Here is a 19,686-nt window from a genome sequence, read left to right as displayed (position 1 = left end):
ATTGATCATATTTAACACTAAATGCAGTATTGCTGCTGCTGCAATGCAAGGAGATGACATCAAGGTGTGTGTTAAGAAATTACACTAAATGTGGCATATATTTTTTTTAGCATTTATCTTATTTCTGGTCTAATTATTTTTCTGCTGCTTTTCCATTACAGGAGACTCAGCAGATATGTCAGGTAAGGGAAATAAAATTTTAACATCTTCAGGTGAAGTTAGCCTATCTAGTAGCCATTATGACTTTATAGAACAATAAGTGACATGAATTCATTTTTAGTTTATTCAAACCTGGGATCAGTCCTATTACTTTTAGCACTGAATATAAACCACAGTAGCTCAGCAAATCTTAAATGTAGAAACAATTAAAATGTTAGAATACACTTTAAAACTATTCTGTTGTAACATACTCCCTTCTTGCTGCCCAGTCACTAGTGAGTTCTAATACATACTATGACTATAGCATTGCTCTGTATGCTTGCAGGTTTTATAGACGTATTGGGGCTGACAACTAACAATTGTTTCAGATACTTAATTGAAAATAGTTTTTAAATATGCATTTTCAAAGTATATTCCATTGAGGAGGCCTAGGTGACTGAGTGAATAAAGCACTTTCACATTTTTGTATGATTGTCATGCAGTTATTACCACTGATCTAAAATGCTTGTTATGGTGTCAGTTTAATTATTTATGTATCATTTTTGGTCTTTGACGGTTTGACAGTCTTGATTGAGCTATTTTTATTAATAAGTCTTATTTCAACTGTAACCTAAAAAGTTCATCACCATCATGTGTGACTGAGTTCATTGTTGGGCAGCCATAATTGTCTTGTGACACATCTTCAGAGATGCATAAATGTGTGTTCATGTATACCTAGAAAATATAATAATCTTCATATGCATCTAAAGATTGTTCTGTGAAGATCAGATGTACAATGGCATTTTAGTGTGTGTTGACTTCTTTCAAATATGCCAAATTGTGCTTGCTATAAGGATGGGAGGAAGAATATAGGTACCCCTTCCCACACAAACTATGTAAAAGAATCAGTGATGATATGGTTGTTTATATATTTTAAAAAAAAATCACTGTTACTGTATATAATGCCTGGAGATTTTCCCTCTTTCACTTGCCCTTTTCTGATTGCAACTTTAGTTTGAGCCTTTGTACGTTACTAAATTCTGTTGTCACTGCCTGAAACCAGCACTCTTGATTTTTTCGTCTTTGTGGAACCATTAGTCTGGAATCCAAGCTGCTGCCTGCCTTCATTATAAAGATGCAGATAGTTTCACTTTAAATTTATTGATGGATATTTGGCACCCCTTTTACCAATAACTCTTTTTTTAGTTCCCATTTTCTGTTTTCTGCAGTGATGCACAGGTTCTTGAAACAGTGATATTGGTCATAGGCTGGAATGGCAAATTAAGTTTCATAATGACATGGTATAGATTTGCTTCATCTTACTGAAGATATTTTTTGTCCTGACAGCCCATGGTAGCTTTATTTCACTTCTCTCAGAAGGAAAATCTCTTAGAAAATCTCTCTTTGGAGAGATGTTCAGCAGCTGTCGTATTCCACAAGCAGGATACCAGGTCAAGACAGAGACTTTCAGAAGAGCACAGTCAAGTAGGAGGACTCAAGAATCAGTGCTCTCTATCCTTCAAGTCCTGATTTGAAAAATTTGCTCAGTTATTCACTTAGTTATACCTAGAGGAAGGTTTCTGTCTATCACCCAAGAGGATATTTTCAGTTGAGGTTATATGAGAGGTACACAAGCCAAGGGCCACGGAGTGTTTTACCAAAGAGAAGAACAAACAGTTCAAAGCTCTGCATTCCCTCAACGTTCTGTAAGGACAGCAGGGAGCTTGTTGAAAGTTTTGAGGCATACCACTAATTGACAACCCTTTCTGTTTTAATGGCATGTATATACTGTGCTGTATTACCTCTCAAATAGCAATGATCAAAAAATGTTGATGCCATGTGAGAAAATTGTGGGGAACAGAAGAAATTAAGAGATTGTTCCGAAGACTGTTTGGCAACAGCTGTGGAATTATGCTTGAAAGTTTAGTTTCATGTGGCTAAAATTTTACCTAAGTCCCTGTGCATACTGTTTCCCATTGTAGGGGTGCCTTTGAGGGGTTAGATTTAGCTAATTAGAAACACAAAGCATGGAGCTGAAATGGATTTTAGTTTACGTGAATCTGGGTCTAAGACAGCAGCCAGTAACCTCCTGACTTGGCAGTCACATTTGCTTGAGATCAGAAGGAAGGAAGTTTGAGGGAGACTATTACTGTCCTGGAGATGCCCTAGATGCTACTCAGAGATTGCAAACTTGGATTGTAAGATCTTTGGAGAAGGCATTGCATTTTGAAGAAGACCTCAGATATCATCATAGTAGGAATAATTGCATACATAAATAGCAGGGAAAGATGGTTCAGCTTACAGTCCAAATGATACAGACTAAATTAAATACCCTAGTTCTCCTACACTAGTAAGCAGGCTGATTATTCAACTGACGTTTTCCTAGGAGAGCATACATTTCAGACAGATGACCATTTCATAGAAAAGGAGATTCTGGTCTTGTACTGTAACCTGATTTCTCAGAAGCTATCAGCTGTCCAAAAGCCCCACTTAGAAATTATGTTTTGATGGTTTACTCACTGTTTGTAGAGGTTTGAGTTAGCATGCTGAGACAAGTTTTACTCAAAGAAAAAAACAGGAGAAAACAGCTTGCTTTCAGAGCTTTTGCCATGTTTCATAGTTTTTGCTGTGCTTCAGAAGACCAGTAACACATTAAGCAACATTTACATCTCCAGTAGTATAATGAGGCCAAATTCTTAGTCCTGGCTTAATGATGCTATTTGCAGGAAATTGGTTTCCAAACAGGCCAAAATCTCCTTTCTTTTCTTTCTTTTCATCTGACCAGAATAATTTTGTCGTATTAATAACAAATAATAATTGCTTCAGTAAGCAAATCATTAGACACTTTCAATACATATGCTAATTAACTTTTCTTTTAATGTATATTTGTGTAGCTACAGCTCCTTCTATTCATGTGTGGGATGCAATGAACAAACAGACATTATCAGTACTGCGGTGCTACCATTCAAAGGGAGTTTGCTCAGTCAGTTTCAGTGCCACTGGCAAACTGCTGCTCTCCGTAGGGCTGGATCCCGAACATACCATTACCATTTGGAAGTGGCAGGAAGGTAGGAAAGTGATTGTTTTTTGTAGAATGCATTCATGTTGTTAGAAGTATATTGGGCTGAGTCAAAGACAGTTATAACATAAAAGTATCAGCAGATAGAAAATTATTACAATAAATGGTGTGCACTATGCACTGTGCAAGAAGAGGTAAGCTTACTTACCAGGTACTTACCTGTTTTAATAACTGCTAAAAATACCTCCTTTGGACCTGTTACGTAAAGATGAGGATAGTTCTCTGATTTATAATTAGAATAACGAAGGAAAATTGTATTCTTAAAAAATATATATCTTTCAGCCATTTCTTTGCTGCTCGGTTAAAAACCCTTTATAAATGTCTTTTTTGCTCACAGTTGAAATTTTCTGTTCTTTTCTGTTCTTTTATCTTCTAAAGTCTGATTACTTGTTTTACTACTAAAATAATGCTCCCAAAGTTGCAAATTGCAGAAATGTGGTGCCAGTACAGCTCATCTGTGCCACTATGTTATTTGTGTATTAAGTTATACTACAGTTATTCAGGTTGGCTTTGAACCAAGTTCAGGATTTAGGATAAAGCAATTTGGTTGTCTCTTTCCTATCCGTCAAAGCCACACCCAGATTTTAATATTGATTCTTTAGTCATACTGGTTTATTTGCTCTCTCTTTTGAGATTTCTGTTGATTGACTAATATCTCTCAGAAGTTTATAAATAAACTACCAAATCAATTTAAATGATCCTTCACAGCTTGCGTAGCTGGATTCAGGATCAAATGTGCATTTTTGCAATCTTAGGTAATGTGAAAATGTGTGGTAAAAGCCTGTGCAGCAATTCACTGCCATTTCAGTCAGAATATACCTGTGTTCATCATTGAAAGCTGATACAGCTTCAGCATGGCAGCTAAGATGTGTATTCCCTAGAAAGGGCTAAATACCACAGGAGGTCAGGTAATGAAATTATTGAGGAAACTTGATATTTATGGGTCAAAATGTCTGATTTTAATAACTCTGAAAAGACTGGAAGAGCATTACCTTTGAATCTAAGACTATATGTAACAAAGTCAGTTCCTGCATTTTCTACAGAAAGAAATAAAACATCTTCAGACAAAATTTCCAGAGAAGTCATTCATTAGTTTCTTGTAATTTGTCCAGTTTGTGATTTTCAAAGGATTTCTAGGAATTTAAGAGGAGACGGATACGGATACTTACTTGGATCTGAGCTCCTAACCCTCTTATAAGTAATTATAAGAAAATTATAAACTAGAAAATTATAAGTAGGAAAATTGTAAGTAGATGGCACCTTCATTAGGTGCTTGGCTCTTATTAAATGATTTTTTTTAATTTACATGATAATTTAGGAGCAGTTTTTACTTTTACTTATAACTTGTGTGGTCTTGTATGGATCATCATTCTCCGGAATGAATAAACAAATAAATATTGCCATAAATGTATATTTTTCCTAGTGCATTAAAAAAGTCCATTTTCTTTTTTTGCCAGGTGCCAAAATTGCCAGCCGAGCTGGTCATAACCAGCGTATATTTGTAGCAGAATTCAGACCAGACTCGGATACCCAGTTTGTTTCTGTGGGAGTAAAACACGTGAGGTTCTGGACACTGGCTGGAAGAGCTCTTCTCAGTAAAAAAGGGCTGCTGAGTTCCATAGAAGATGCCCGAATGCAAACAATGCTGTCTGTAGCTTTTGGAGCTGTACGTACCTTAACAAACTGTTTAAAAATGTGTACATACAAAAAATTCTTGACTCTTCTCTGCCTTTATTAGTTTTAACTGGGACTTTTTTTAACCTGTTAATAAGTATGTCAGTTGTTTTATACACTCAGTTTAGCATTTCTAATACTTTTAGTTAGAACTAATACCAGCTAATGGAAAGAGAAATGCTTGTGTAATTTTATGTTTTCAGAAGAAACAAGCTATAGGTGCTTTGGGTTGATAAGACACTGGTTGGTATTTAATCCAAATGCAACAAAGCTGACTACGTAGGCTGGAGGAACCCAACAGTAGAACTGAGGCTAATTTTATGCCCACCTAGGGGTGATTATATTCTATTCTGCATGCATTATTACTCATGAGTGATCTGAGAGCAGCACTGACCTGGGGCATTCATTAACATCTATGGCTGTTAGATGACCTCAGTAGGGTTTTGTTTTGCTTTTTGTTTTTGACAAATGTAGGTCTTGTTGCTAAGTTCCACATCCTTGCCATTTCAGGACTTGTTTTGAATGAGTAGTATTCGTATCTTCAGCTGGGAAGATGGCCATAATTTTCTTTTGAAGTGGTCTTTCTCTTTTATTGCATGTGTCTCCTTTCTGGCCTGCCTATTAGGTCCAGACTGAATTTGTGCTATTAATTTAGACTTCTGAAACTGTAAACGGCCAGAGGTTTCATGTTTTGGTAAGACTACCTGTTTTCCACAGTGGTGTCTCTTTAGGTACCTTTGATTTAGGTACCTTTGTTTTGGGTTGGAAGGGAGCTTAAAGATTATCTGACTCCAATCCCCTGCCATGGGCAGGGACACCTCCCACCAGACCAGGTTGCCCAAAGCCCCATCCAGCCTGGCCTTGAACACCTCTAGGGATGGGGCATCCACAGCTTCTCTGGGCAACCTGTGCCAGTGCCTCACCACCCTCTGAGTAAAGAATTTCTTCTTAACATCTAATCTAAGAGATTTCAGAAAGTCATGTCTTCCTTCAAAGTGAGAGGTTATCTTCCAAATGCTAGGTGCTAGAGATGCACAGCCTAGGCATTAGTTGGTGTTTTGGAACCCTCAGTGAACTTTCTTATGGAGGCATGCTTCGTACCATGTAAATTGGGCTTCGTGTTGAATGTCCTGGAGATTGTCAAACAATATGAGGTTGTCTGAGGATGCAAAACTTGCAGGGATTTTGTAAAAAGATACGCAACCTGAATGAAGCGACACCTGGTGTGTTTTTCATACTGCTTGTAGGGAACAGTTCTGGAAGCACTGCTATTCCTTGACTTTTATCTAAGGAGGAGCTGGTTCAGGTGCTCGGAAACAGGTTAAAATCAGCCCAACAGTTATGCCGTGAGGATGGTCAGAGGATCTGCCCCCATGTTTATTTCCAGTCCTCTTTTATCTACTCATTCATCAGGGGCACCACCACCACCCCCTTTAAATAAGGATGTAGGCCATCAGCATCACCCAATTCAAGGAAAGTGTTCTTGCCAAACACATGCATATTATATAAAATACTATACAGGACACTGTATTTGAGGATTCTTCCTCGGTTCCTGTTGGTTTTCAGTGTATCCTAACAAGTTATCCTTAAATAGAAGAGGTTATTATTTTTATTGCCTTCCAAAAACAGGAGGCAGAGAAAAAGGAAACCAGACAATTACAGTCTGAGTTAATAGCAGGCTGTTTTCTTCATAAACTACTAGTTACTGTAATCATAATGCACATGGCAAGATGGTACAAATTGCCTGTTTGTGTGGAATGTCAAAACTGTTCCTGGTTTTCTTCATCTTTCACAACATTTGTGCACACCTAATAGGCTGAAAACAGATAACACTATAGCTGAATTTTAAGTCACTGCATTTCTTTCTGCAGTTTAGAGCCTATTAGCTGCAAGAAACCATGTGTTTCAGACTTCAACAAAGCGTATAGCAGCTTGTTCTGACCCTACATGTCTTAATTCTCCTACGCAGGCATACAAAAAAGCAATCTAGCCTAAAAGCAAATGGTGATGATCTTTGTTTCTGAATGTTTTTCTTCTGCCTTACTCAGAATCAGTTGATGAGTATATTTTTCCTCTTTTCAGAATAACTTGACATTTACGGGTACTATCAGTGGAGATGTTTGCGTTTGGAAAGATCATGTCTTGATACGAATTGTGGCCAAAGCTCACAATGGACCAGTTTTCACAATGTATACCACATTAAGAGATGGCTTGATTGTTACAGGAGGCAAGGAAAGGCCGTGAGTCTTTTTTTTTTTTTTCTGCAAGCACATGTATTCTCTAAAAATTGTTTTGGTTCATACTTTCTAATGTGGAGTAGTTGACTGAGATGTCAAAGCTGTCAGTAGTCACCTTTGGATCCCTGAATAGCAGCCAAAGTGCAAGTCATCCCACATGAGCTTCTTGTACTTATTTTTTCCACTGACTGGAAGAGACTTGTGATTTTCCTCCTGTATCTTTTGCAATTTATTTCACAGCAAATGTGTTAGAAGACATATATGTCCTGTTTCCCTCGACTGTATTTTGGTAATTGCTGCCTGTCCTAATAATATGTCAATTCGTTCACATACTTCACTGCTCCTTTGACTAGACAAAATCCTGAGGAGATACTAATTCAGACTAAGCTTAGCAGTGACCATCTTAGAGCTTGTTCTGTAAAGCAGTACAGTGAGGACTTTGAATCAGTAGTTCTTGCTTAGCTAAGAGGCTCAGCATATAAACATCACCTGTTCAGTAAAAACTAATGGTTCTTTAATGATTTAAAACAGATTTAAATGCCTCAGTTGTAATAAATTACATTAAATTATATAGCTCTTTCATGTATTCATTGAGTTTTTTGTGCCAGCTGTTATATTTGTTGTTGTTCCTGCTTTCTTAATAGATCAAAGGAAGGAGGAGCAGTTAAACTGTGGGATCAAGAGCTGAAACGATGTCGTGCCTTCAGACTGGAGACAGGACAAATGACTGACTGTGTTCGCTCTGTTTGTAGAGGCAAGGTAAAGGAATCATCATGACTTTAAAAAAAAAAAAGTTTATAATCCATGGGTTGATCTGTGGCATTAAAAATATGACAAATCGTTTGCTTCCTCTTTCTTTTAGTATTTGAAATTAAATGTTGAGCTGCAAGGTGTCTACATTTGACTTTTTACAATTAAAAAAAAATCTGTTTCAGGAGATCTTATTCTTAATTAGGTTAATATTCTTTACATATTTGATTAAAGACTAAGGATTTCTTTTCTATTTTGTATTATTTTCCACATTTCAAATATTGCAAGCAATAATTCCACTGGTGCCGTGATACTTCTTTGTACTCTAGGAGATCATAGATGATTTTAAGAAGTAAATTAGCTTTGATTTGACTTAAGCAAACTTTCTTGACTTAACTATAGCTTTGGTTTATATCTTTATTACTGTTAATCATGAGTAGCTAATGTATTATATCATAGATAATTCTTCCACTGTTGTTCAAGGGAAAAATTCTTGTTGGCACAAGAAATGCTGAAATAATTGAAGTTGGAGAGAAAAATGCTGCATGTAACATTCTAATTAATGGTCATATGGATGGACCAATCTGGGGCCTAGCAACACATCCTTCCAGAGATTTTTTCCTTTCTGCTGCAGAAGATGGCACAGTAAGACTCTGGGATATTGCTGAAAAGGTAGGTGTTGAAGAACGGTTCTTGTTTTGGAAAAAAGCAAAAAATATCCTAGACTTGTGGTGGTGTTGAGGATTCAAAGCTTGCTATTTAATGTATTCTGAAAATAATTCATCTGATACTATAAGCATAAGATACTTTTGAAATATGAACATATAGAGACATTTACCTTTCTGGATTTTTATTTCTTCACAGAAGATGCTGAACAAAGTCAGCTTAGGGCATGCAGCTCGTACTGTCTGTTACAGCCCAGAAGGTGATATGGTAGCCATTGGCATGAAAAATGGAGAATTTATTATCTTGCTTGTGACATCTCTGAAAATTTGGGGAAAAAAAAGGGACAGAAGATCAGCTATCCAAGATATCAGGTCAGAAAACATAATGGCTTTTTATGTTCGTAATATTCTAGAAATTTATATTTTGATTTTTAAAAATACAGTTTTTGTATTTCTGAGGAGCATTACAATGACATTTCAGAGAGCTGGAATCAGTGAGTGAATTAGAGTTTGTTTGATTTCTCCTCTACCAGGAATAAAAAGAAAGGAGGAGCTACTTGAAGTTAAGAAACAGCCATCAGTCAAAAAACAGGCCCTCTGCAGTAGGGGGAGTCTCAGGTGATACTGACAAGGATTAGATAAAATGAAAGGGGAGGGGAAAGTAAATGGAAAAATAGGAAGAGACCATCCTAATCAGGGGGCATATCAGTAGGTGTAAAAAGGAACAGGGTAAGATGATGCGTAGGAGGTAAAGTGAGATCAGTGGTTTACAGAAGGTGACTGGATGTCATCACAGAAGCAATAGAAATGTCTCTTCTGTCAGCTTGCTTAGTTATGGTTTGTTAGAAGGAATTTATTCAGCAGAAGGAAAACTTTGCTTATGTTTCCTGAGTCAGGTAAAAGCTTACTTAAAGGAGGAAAAAGACTGTTCCTTCTGTGAGTTAAATGAATCGTGATCAGCTCAGGGTAACTGCTGGAGTCTAGAAGGGGGAAGAATATGAGCAAACTGGCATCTTGCAGTGGGAGGCAGGAGAGCCCCACTAGGAGTTAGGGCTTGCTGGAATCAGAAAAGCTGTCCCAGGAGTGTCTCAGAGATGACAGAAATAAAGAACTTCCCTCGTAACACAAAAGAAGCTATGAGGAATTTTTTCTGCCCAGGAAGCTACTGAATTTCAAGACTGAAAAGGAAAGCTGGTGGAAACAAACCACTGTGCAAACATACATTGGACAGATGAAAGATTTGATTTTCAGGTCTTTTTATTTGGTATATTTCATCTAGAAGGTCTGAGTTTTCTTCATTTAAAGTTTTTTTTTGTTTGTTTGTTTTTAAACTTTGCACCCTTTGAAGTATAGCTTTAGAGAGCCAGGGTCACCAGGAGCATGTCACAGTTGTTACTCCATTGAGGTGGTGATGAAATCAGATATACCTTCTAATGCATATACATTCCCCAAAATTTTGTTTCAAAAGTTATTTTACTTAACAGACAAAAAATACTCCACCTTTCTCTTCAGGTCTGGTTAGCATAAACTTGAAATGCAAATTTACCTGTGCTTCTCAAATCCTATATTACACCTATTGTAAGTACCAACCTATATTACAATTTACTGCAAGTTTATATGTTCATAAACTCTTTCATCTGTTCAGGTTTAGCCCAGATTCTCGTTACTTAGCAGTCGGTTCCAGTGAGAATGCAGTGGATTTTTATGATCTGACGTTGGGTCCCACACTAAATCGAGTCAGCTACTGCAAAGATATCCCAAGTTTTGTGATCCAGATGGACTTTTCTGCAGATAGCTGTTATCTCCAGGTATCAGTCATTAATTGTTCAAGATACTGAATAGCAAATGTACTCATGACAGATAGTGTGCAACTATTCTCCTTTGACAACTACTCAATTTTGTAACGACGTGTCAGAGCAGTAGGTTACTGTCACTAGACTGTTACTTTATTTTAGTGGTAAGTGGATGACAAAAATAGTTACTGTGGAAACTAAGTACAAGAAATAAGCATAGAAAGAAGAAACAGATTTCAAAATCACTGTAATGAGTTTCCCCTGCCTTTTTATCTCCCAGATGCAGATGGGATATCTTAAACAAGGAAGGAGTACAGTCTGTTATTCAGTATGTCTCAGGGAACTGTGAATACTTCGTATCCCTGACAAGAATGGTAGCATTACGCTTCTTTTCAGTTCTAGCCTTCTCAGAGCAGCATCAAAACCATGGTGTTAGAATTCCCAGCCTTCTGCCTTTTTTATTTATGTTCACATACACATCACAAAATACACAATGTATAGAGAGTATTATGTGCAGAATGTGAGATGTTTCAACTATATTTTATTGATAGACATTTTAAAAATGAGTATGTCTTACTCTTTCTTGCTGATGCTTTATACTTGCATAGATTTTGGAGGATTTTCAACTCATTGAGCAAGATGCTTTATGAATAGATACTATCAAGAAAATACTTTTCAAAGTCCTTTAAAATTATAACCTCATCATTTCAAACAAGTTCATTTATTTTAAATTTCTATAAACTGTTGTCTCTGCTCATCTCAAAGGTCTCTACTGGGTCTTACAAAAGGCAAGTCTATGAAGTGCCTTCAGGAAAACAGCTTGTGGACCAGGCTGTGATTGACAGAATAACATGGGCTACATGGACAAGGTAAACAATTCACAGGTTCACACCTGTTAAAACACTTGTAACTTCCAGAAGCACCTACTGTTTAAAAGTTTATTTCATCCCTTCACCCAGTCAGATACCTTCTTTAAATGCACCCATGTACTCTGACAACACACCAGGTAAGTACTGTGCAGCAAAACAAAGTGCACAGCATGTTCGCTTGGTAGAACATGAGCTGCTTGACTGGTCAAGGTATCAGATAAAAACTGATCTCTCTAAAGTGTGCCTTTCTGTTCATTATGTATCTCTAGCTTCCTTTGATCATATCTGTAGCAGCCTCAGTATTTTTTAATTCTGCTGTGCAAGTTGCCTGGACCAATTGCATTTTTTGCTTCAGAATAATGATTTGGGGGGTAACATAATGCAAAATAATGATGGGAGCGCAGGGAAAACTAAAATATGTTAAAACAAGAAAAGACAGCACAAGACTGATAATTTGAGTTTTATTTACAGTATATCATTAATGCTATGTGTATACTAAAATTACTATTAACATTTGCATGTTAAAAGTTGTACAAAAGTACTTCAAAATACCTTAAAGTTACTACATTTAATTAAAAATGGATTTAGAAATTTCATGAAGAATGATAACATATTATATTTTATTGTATACTTAAATATATACATTTTATATTTATTATTTTACACTTTGTGCAAATCTGATTTCCTTTGCCTAATTTTGGGCTCCTTGCCTGCTTTCAATTGTTTGCAGGCAAAGCAATAATACCTCAGGCAAAATTCAAGAATAAATACACATATGGATCACTTTACACAGTAGTAATTCTGAATATTTTGTTGCTAGAACTATGAATTTTTCAGAGTGCTCTGAACCATTTTGCTAGCTTTTAATTTATTTTTTTTCCGTGGGTAATCCATTTTTGTCACCTTTTTGACGTGAAAACAAGAAACCTGTGTTTTTTTGACCCAATTCTATGTGTTCGAAGTACCAAATTCTTTCTTGAGTGTAATATACTGTGCTCTGATCTGTGGGGAAAAATCACAGAAAAAAAATGCCAAATTATACACCTACTAACAAGTGATAGAGTGCTCATTTCTGTGTGTTCTTGTAAGTAAGCCCATACATTGTAAGCACAGCTGAATAAAAAGCAACTTTTGAAAAGGTTTTGTAAATGAAGTTTTCTATAAATGTCTGTTTTGGAATCATAATTAAATCTGTCTAGAACAGTTCTTTCTCTTCCTCCTCCCCCCCCCCCCCCCCCATTAATGAATTGGACTCAAGCAACTTTTTCATCTAATTTATATGAAAATGTTATATTCTCTTCATGTTCCTGTTAATTCTATTTTTTATTATTATTTTCTGATAGCTTAACCTGATTCATCCAACTCTTGTGCTATGGCATTCTTTTTTTAATCGTCTTTCTTCATTTTTGGCAAATGCCTCTCTGCGCTGTTCTTAGTACTTTGTATTAATGTATTAATAGTTCTTCGACTTGTTAGTGTTGTCATGGGCCACCATATTCTGGGAATTGTAAGACTGAATAAATTTCAGAAGCAATTATAGAATAAGCATTAATTACAAAAAAAAAAAGATTTTTATGTCTAAGAATAAAATGTAAAAATGACATTTTTCTGAAACCTCTTACATTAGTAAGAGCTGTTTGCTGTTTTCGTGAAGTTTTCAAAAGAATCTCTTGCTCTTCTGTTTCAGTGTTCTAGGGGATGAAGTAATTGGAATCTGGTCCAGGCATGCTGAAAAAGCTGATGTTAACTGTGCCTGTGTCTCTCACTCGGGAATCAATCTTGTAACAGGCGATGATTTTGGCATGGTCAAACTGTTTGACTTCCCATGTCCTGAAAAATTTGTAAGAACTTGTTTTTTGCATAGTTATTTAGAAAAAAAAAAAAAAAGTGCTGTTGATATCTGTTGATATTATGGTCTTGTATTGTTTCTCTAGAGGACATGCCGTAGAATATTTCCTTCTCTAAATTTGTGGCTTTTTAATGCATCTGTGTAATTTAGCTCTGTAGTCTCATAGGAATGCTTCATCTCAAATTTTTCATATTTTTTTTTTTGTGCAATGGCTCTTTCTGTAAACTCTGATAGGTGTCAATATTGTGTGCCAGGCGGCATTAGTGTGGTGCCTTGTACTGAAAATCTCAAAGGCCTTTGTTTTATTTATCCACATCTCCAATCTCCGTCTGATAGACGAGGAAGACAGCTGGTAATTTTAGTCCCATCAGTGCGTTTCCATGGATGAAGAGATTACAGATTTTTCACTAATACTGGCATGGTTCATTTTGACAATTTGAGACTGCACTGCATAAACAACATGCACACATCTAATGAAAATCATTTTTTCAGTGTTAGGGATTTTATACAAAGTCTCTAGACATTAATCGTGTGACAAAATATATTTTGGATTGTTGTGTTAGCTTGAGCATTGTTCCCAGTTTGCAGGTACTGTCTCATTTGGAGACAATTCAATGGGAGTTCTTCAGGAGATCTTTCACATCTGAAAACCTGTGTAACATTCTGAACGATATAAATATAAGATGGAATAAAAAAGTAGATAAACATGCATACTTGGTCTGATTTACAAGGACACAGATTGTTTACACTCTTATTTTATTGTGTGTTTTTTTGTTGTTGTTTTTGTTTTCCAGGCAAAACACAAACGATTTTTAGGTCACTCTGCCCACTTAACTAATATTCGATTTACAAGTGGAGATAGATACGTGGTTAGTGCAGGAGGGGATGACTGCAGGTACGTTTCCTTTCTGTTATTGTCCGAAAGTACATAGGAGTGGTCAGGAACAGTCCTTAATGGTACAAAGCTCAGGTTCATAATTTGAATCTTTTTATCTCTGTTTTTCTGTTTGTATATAACGAAGTGGTTATTTGCAACAAAATAAATAGTTCAGATGTTAATATGAACAGTTCAGATTTACTAAATTAAAAGAAGTACACTTCTGTATTCAGAGCATATCATATATTTAACTGATATTTTTCTTTTGACCTTTCTTTTAACCGTATTGCAGTCTTATGTCTCATTTTTAATGTCTTCTTGAAAACACAGCTTATTTGTTTGGAAGTGTGTGCATATGCCTCATTGAGGGAGACATGGAGACTTGCAAAGAGGATGCTGCATGAAGTACCAGGCATGAAATACCCAGGATTGCAACGTGATATTCTACTGTGCCCTGCATGCTTAAGAAATGGTGCTGATCCAAGACACAGAGCGATCCGTCTCTGAAAGACAAGTATCTAGAGTCTGTCAGAAGGATAGACTGTAACAAATACGCTGAGGCCATTAGATTTGCTTCAGTAATCCGGGTTTGTATTTCACTCACTGCCAGATGTTGAAAATGAAATACATGGATAAAAGGGAAAAGGGAATTGTTGGTCAATGTACAGTTTCACAGTAAGATCCTGGGTTTTTAATCAAGAGATGTTATTTCTGACCTAGTGCTGTACATTGATCTATTTTGAGCATGAATGTTTCTTCTTTAAGTTTTGGGGTCTGAATATCATTGAAAAAAGAGTATTCCATATTTTATTACTGAAAGAAACCATATATTATCTCTTAAATATATAGTATTTTAATAAATGTTTATTATAATGGCAAATGATATTTCTATGATTGATCAAAAGGAAACATCATCTGGTGAAGCAGAAAATAAGACAGTTGGTTTCTTAGGACTTAAATATTTCTGTATTTAGAGGCCTGGGTCACAATCATGTCTGGTGAAAGCTGCTGGATATGCATGATCTTCATGGCTAATTTAGTGTTTTTGTTGCACTTAAACATTAAATTAGTTCTGTGAGCAAAAATAGATTTGCTCACTTTGCGAGTGCCTTGCCCACAACCTAAAAGTCTAACTCCAATTTTTGCCTTTTAAATAAAAGTTATTCTCAGTGGAAGAGAGATTATTGCTGTGTTACTTGAATGGGCTGATAGCCTCTATGCTGGAAATGTGGACTAAGGTGAGGATTTTATAGTCTTCATAATTGATAAGGCTTGGAATGTCACCAGTTGCAAAAATACAATTTCATAGCAATATGAATTGATTTATTTTCTCAGCATCATAGGGGGAATTCAGAGAGAATATAAACTTTCCAAACATTATATTTTGTACATTTGAACTTTTTAACAGAGTTGGGACTAGCTGGGAGAGGTGTCTACTCAGATTTCTCTCCTGATGTAAAAAAATAAAAATAAAAATGTCCACTCATAATGCTTCTTTAAATGGACCTGCTGTCACCTCCTAGCATAAGTGCATTTATTCCATCCTGCAACGTAACTGAGTTGAAAAAACATTTCAGTGATGGTGAAAACCTGAACAAAACTACGTTTTGGGTATTAGCGAGGAAGATTTCATCAGCTATTTGTCTAAATCATGTCATAGAGATGCATTACAGACTGAACTTGTTTTTTTAATCAGTGCAGTTATCTTCCATACAACATAGAAGGGAACAAAAGTAACAAATTATCAGCACTACTCACAATGACATTCTGCTGTGAACATAAAGATCTCTGTCTATGTAAGTCAGCATTACTTTAACGATGCCATTTGTTTAGGTCAGTCAGTAGACTTGATATTATTCACCTCTTGCATTCTCTTATGCCAGATAAAAGTAAAAATGAAATAAATCTCACCTGTTCTTGTAAGCATCTTGTGTGCATGGTGGTTATAGAGGGATTGGGAGCGTTTGCTTATAAGAGGGCGAAAAAAAGTTAATCAGACAGACTTTTGTGCTCTCCTAGGTCCAAAAATGCTTATTATGTACTCTAAAAAGATAGTTACCCCACAGTCTTAGATAATATATTTTATATATCAAGTTATAACAAATATTTATTTTAAAGAAATTGATGAACTAGACTATTATCAAATTTCTTGGCAAGTATTTTTAGCAAAATCTTGCCAGTCGTGCAGCTGCTATTCTGCAGGGAAAAGTACTCTGGATTTGGTCCGTGAGTGTACAGGGAAATCTTAGCAGTAATTGTTTTGATTTTAGGGGAATTGCGTCTGAGAATTGCAATCAGATCTGATCTGTTTTGTGACCTTATTGCCTGCATGCCTGTTTTATGTGAAAATTAGTACCTGACATTTAAATCTCAGCCAGAGAAATCCGTAGTAGTGTGCTTTTCTATAGCTGTGATTCTATCCCCTGTTAAACACATCTGTGCAGGGCTTCTTGACATGAAGTAAAATTTTTCCTGCCTCTATTTTAAGGTTGCCCTTCATCATTTCAAGATGGATGGCTGTTACTTGCTCCTTCCTAGTTCGTCCTACGCAGACTGCCAGATCAGAGTCCTTTTTCTTCTCTTCAAGTTTTCCCCTCAAATCCTAGGCTTGGTATCCCCCATCCTCCTGATCTTCTGTAGACCTTCATCCAGTGTTAGCGCTATGTGGGCTACCAAGAGGTTTGGTCCCTGTCCCTGCAGTATCGTTACTGGTCATGTCCTCTTCTCCTCCACCCCGGGCCCCCTTATTAATTCTGTTGATCTAGCTGTGCCTGTCCATTGATAGTTTGTCATTGGTGCTTTTTTTCTGAGGAATCTCAAATGCCACTTTGGCGGTGGAGTACCAGTGAGAGGCTGCCGGGCAAGCTGCAGCAGGGCGAGCCTCATGGCGATGGTGTGACGGTCTGAGCTGCCAGCTCTCCCTGCTGCTTCGTTCTCCTAAACCTCACTGCAGCTGTAAAGGGCTGGGGCGGGAGCTGGAAGCTGGGGAGCGCTTAGAAACAGAACTACCAGCCTTGTTCCTCCTGTTGCGGCCAGTTGGGCAGCTGGTGTTTTCCATGAGAAACTGCTCAGTGGTTTGCCAGGTGAAATGCGAGCGGCCTCAGGTGCAGCTTTCTTCCTGAGGACAACTCGGAGCGTGGTTTGGGTGACAAGTTGGGATTCTCTGCTGAAGAGAGCGGCTGGCTGCAGCCATGGTTCGAGATGGCAGCGTTGTGGTCTTTTTGTCTGTGGTGCTCGTCATTGTGCCTCATTCGCTGTTTACATTAAGTGCTACTGCAGTACCTTGCTCATTGTGGCCACCCGGATCGGTGCTTGAAGTGTGTGAGGAGTGGAACGGGCTGCCTGCCGTGACCCGGTATGACGGGGTGGGGAAAAATCTGGAATGTGGAGGGACTGGTGACAGCCTCGTGTTTGGAAGCCTTGCAGGGAAAGGTGGGCTGAAAGGCTCAAACTGGAGAAAGTCTTTTCTGTGATTACGCAGTGCTGAGATGGAAGCAAAAGTTCTTTGCATAATTTCTTTACTCATAATGGATGATTTTACTTTCTGGTTGAATTGTTTTTCTCTTCCTGGTGAGCAGCAAACATGTATCTTTGGGTTCTTAAAAGTCAGCAGTGTTTTTGTTTTGTAATAAGAATAGAAGAGAACAGCTCAGTTGGAAGGGATCTCCAAAGATCACCTGGTCCAACAGCCTGACCACTTCAGGGCTAGCCAGAGGTTCAAGCACGTTATTAAGGGCATCATGCAAATACCCGTTGAAAAGAAAAAGAAACAGAGAACTGATTCAAGAAAAACAAAATGTCATTTCACTTTAAAAATAAACGTGCTCTTGAAAGCTATTTAAATATGCTTAGAAAAGAAAAAATGAGTGAAAGAAAATCCAGCTCCTAAGAACAAACAAAAATTTAAAATAAATATATTTAGAACTGCAAATTATGATAGTTTAGGAACTGAGGAACACCGTTTAGGTTAGAGAACTAATAAGCCAAATGAATTGAATCATTTAGACTTGAAATCTTAAATTTCTCATCCTTAAGATGAGAATTCGTTGCATATACCTTTCAGGTTTTGATAGGGAAGGCAAGAGATGGTATAAAATGAGATACAAGAAAGCATTTCACGACTGGTTTTGACACTTGAAGGAAAGCACGCATTCACAGTAATTTCAATTTTGCTCGATATCGGGGTTTCAGTTTTAGCAAGGTGCTCGTTTCAGAGAAACTCTGAACTTTATCCCAGTCAACTTAATGCTGACTTGGAATGACTTGGAACTGACTGCATCATCAGAAGCAAGATAAGTTATCTCCTGGATCTGGAATGGGGAGTCCTCCCGTTACTCCTCGCTCCATGGGGTGTAATAGTGGGACAAGCCAAGGATCTTGGTTTCAAATACAGTTCTTACCCAGGCAAGGTGCGATGTATTTCCCTCTGCCATTATCAGTGTCTCAGATGTGACAAGCCTTAATCTTCACAGATTCTTTTTATTCTGCTAGTGTAAACTCTAGACAAATGATGTCTTTTCAGTATTTTGGACAAAGCGAATCATCCTGGAGGCTCTGCAGAAAGGGAAGTAGATTGCAGGCCACAACACAAATTGCCACATCAGTGATTTTAGCACCAGTAACTCCTTTGCATTTGCATACCCATGTTCTCATGGACTTTCTTATGCTTCTATGCAGTCTGCTCTGTTTTCCTAAAGTTTCTGGCACCATTCAGTTTTTGCTTATGTAGCTAGATACGTGAGCTTGCCAAAGCCCGCTATGCATTCTCTGTACCAGTCACTGTGGCGTGGTCAGACCCAGCCTGTTTCTTTGGTCCTCTGCAGCTGCTGATCTTCAATTAACTTTGATGTCAGACTTAAAAATTTCAGAAAAAAAATAATAGTTTTAGGTGTATAATATGTGTAAGAGCCACAATAAGGTTACCTTGCCAAAATCATTTATAAGTAAGTAAAAATTAGTGGGTGGCTTTGGTGATTTTGATTTTTTCCCAGTCTGCTTGATGCTAGGACAGGTCACAGCTCACCACCCCTTTCTTAGATTACCTGCAGCATTACAGTCATGACATTAATCTATTTTTTGTTAACTCTGTTAAATGAGTAATCTAACCAAATCACCTTAAGAAAAAAAGACACAGAAAGTGTTCTTTTCCCTCACAATGTGGAGGGGGAAAAAAAGGCTGAGCATGGTGACGATAGGTAATTGTAATGTCTGCTACCTTTTAAACAATGGAAGACAGGATGGAGGAAACAGGGATAGAAAACCAGGAAATATAAACCCAGAGAAAGAGGAAAACAAGGGAAAACAGAGGAAGGAGAGCTCATAACTAGGCAAGGGCAAGGCCAAAGGACTGGCACGGGTGGTGGGCAGGGAGTCGCATCGCTTGGCAGCAAAGGGCAAACATCTCCTTGCAGATGGAGGCTCTTCAGTGGCTGCTTGTGGGGGTAAGGACTGGTGAGCAGTAGTAGCGTGTCGGTCACACAGTGCTCGAGGAAAGGCTGCAGGCAGCGTTGTTGGCTCGTTCTTGGGAAGGTGCAGGTGCTCCCCTGTGTTGTTCCTTCCACGCCCATGCCGCTGGGGCAGCGACTTAGTGCTGGAGTACAAGGGCTGACACCAGCAGCCACTGTTGCAGTGCATGCATGTTTGGTAACAGAGAGAGGGGTAAATAGAAAAATACTATGTAACTTTGAGAGCTCACATAAAAGAATTTAAAGATAGTTGTTTTCTTTTAAATGCTATTTATCTTTCCCACCTAAAC

General features: G+C 37.5%; 1 protein-coding gene across 8 annotated transcripts in view; it reads left to right on the top strand.

Moving 5' to 3' along the window:
• Nucleotides 1-18,608, top strand: part of EML5 (EMAP like 5) — a 108,576-nt gene extending 89,968 nt beyond the window's left edge. For 4 of the 8 annotated variants that reach the window (XM_066998222.1, XM_066998226.1, XM_066998227.1 and 1 more), the window contains 12 exons: nt 162-182; nt 3,033-3,206; nt 4,675-4,883; nt 6,974-7,131; nt 7,773-7,887; nt 8,362-8,550; nt 8,743-8,915; nt 10,189-10,351; nt 11,102-11,205; nt 12,893-13,046; nt 13,849-13,949; nt 14,262-18,608. In XM_066998222.1, coding sequence (XP_066854323.1) covers nt 162-182; nt 3,033-3,206; nt 4,675-4,883; nt 6,974-7,131; nt 7,773-7,887; nt 8,362-8,550; nt 8,743-8,915; nt 10,189-10,351; nt 11,102-11,205; nt 12,893-13,046; nt 13,849-13,949; nt 14,262-14,298 — 1,598 coding nt within the window. In that variant the 3' untranslated portion in view covers nt 14,299-18,608. Of the gene's footprint in view, nt 1-161; nt 183-3,032; nt 3,207-4,674; nt 4,884-6,973; nt 7,132-7,772; nt 7,888-8,361; nt 8,551-8,742; nt 8,916-10,188; nt 10,352-11,101; nt 11,206-12,892; nt 13,047-13,848; nt 13,950-14,261 lie in introns of those variants that run through there. The other 4 variants (XM_066998224.1, XM_066998223.1, XM_066998225.1 and 1 more) reach the window with 4 other exon arrangements.
• Nucleotides 18,609-19,686: the final 1,078 nt, after the last annotated feature.

This window comes from Anser cygnoides, chromosome 5 (genome assembly GCF_040182565.1).
Source record: "Anser cygnoides isolate HZ-2024a breed goose chromosome 5, Taihu_goose_T2T_genome, whole genome shotgun sequence".
Taxonomy (NCBI): Eukaryota; Metazoa; Chordata; class Aves; order Anseriformes; family Anatidae; genus Anser; species Anser cygnoides.
This window is presented reverse-complemented; position numbering and strand designations above follow the sequence as displayed.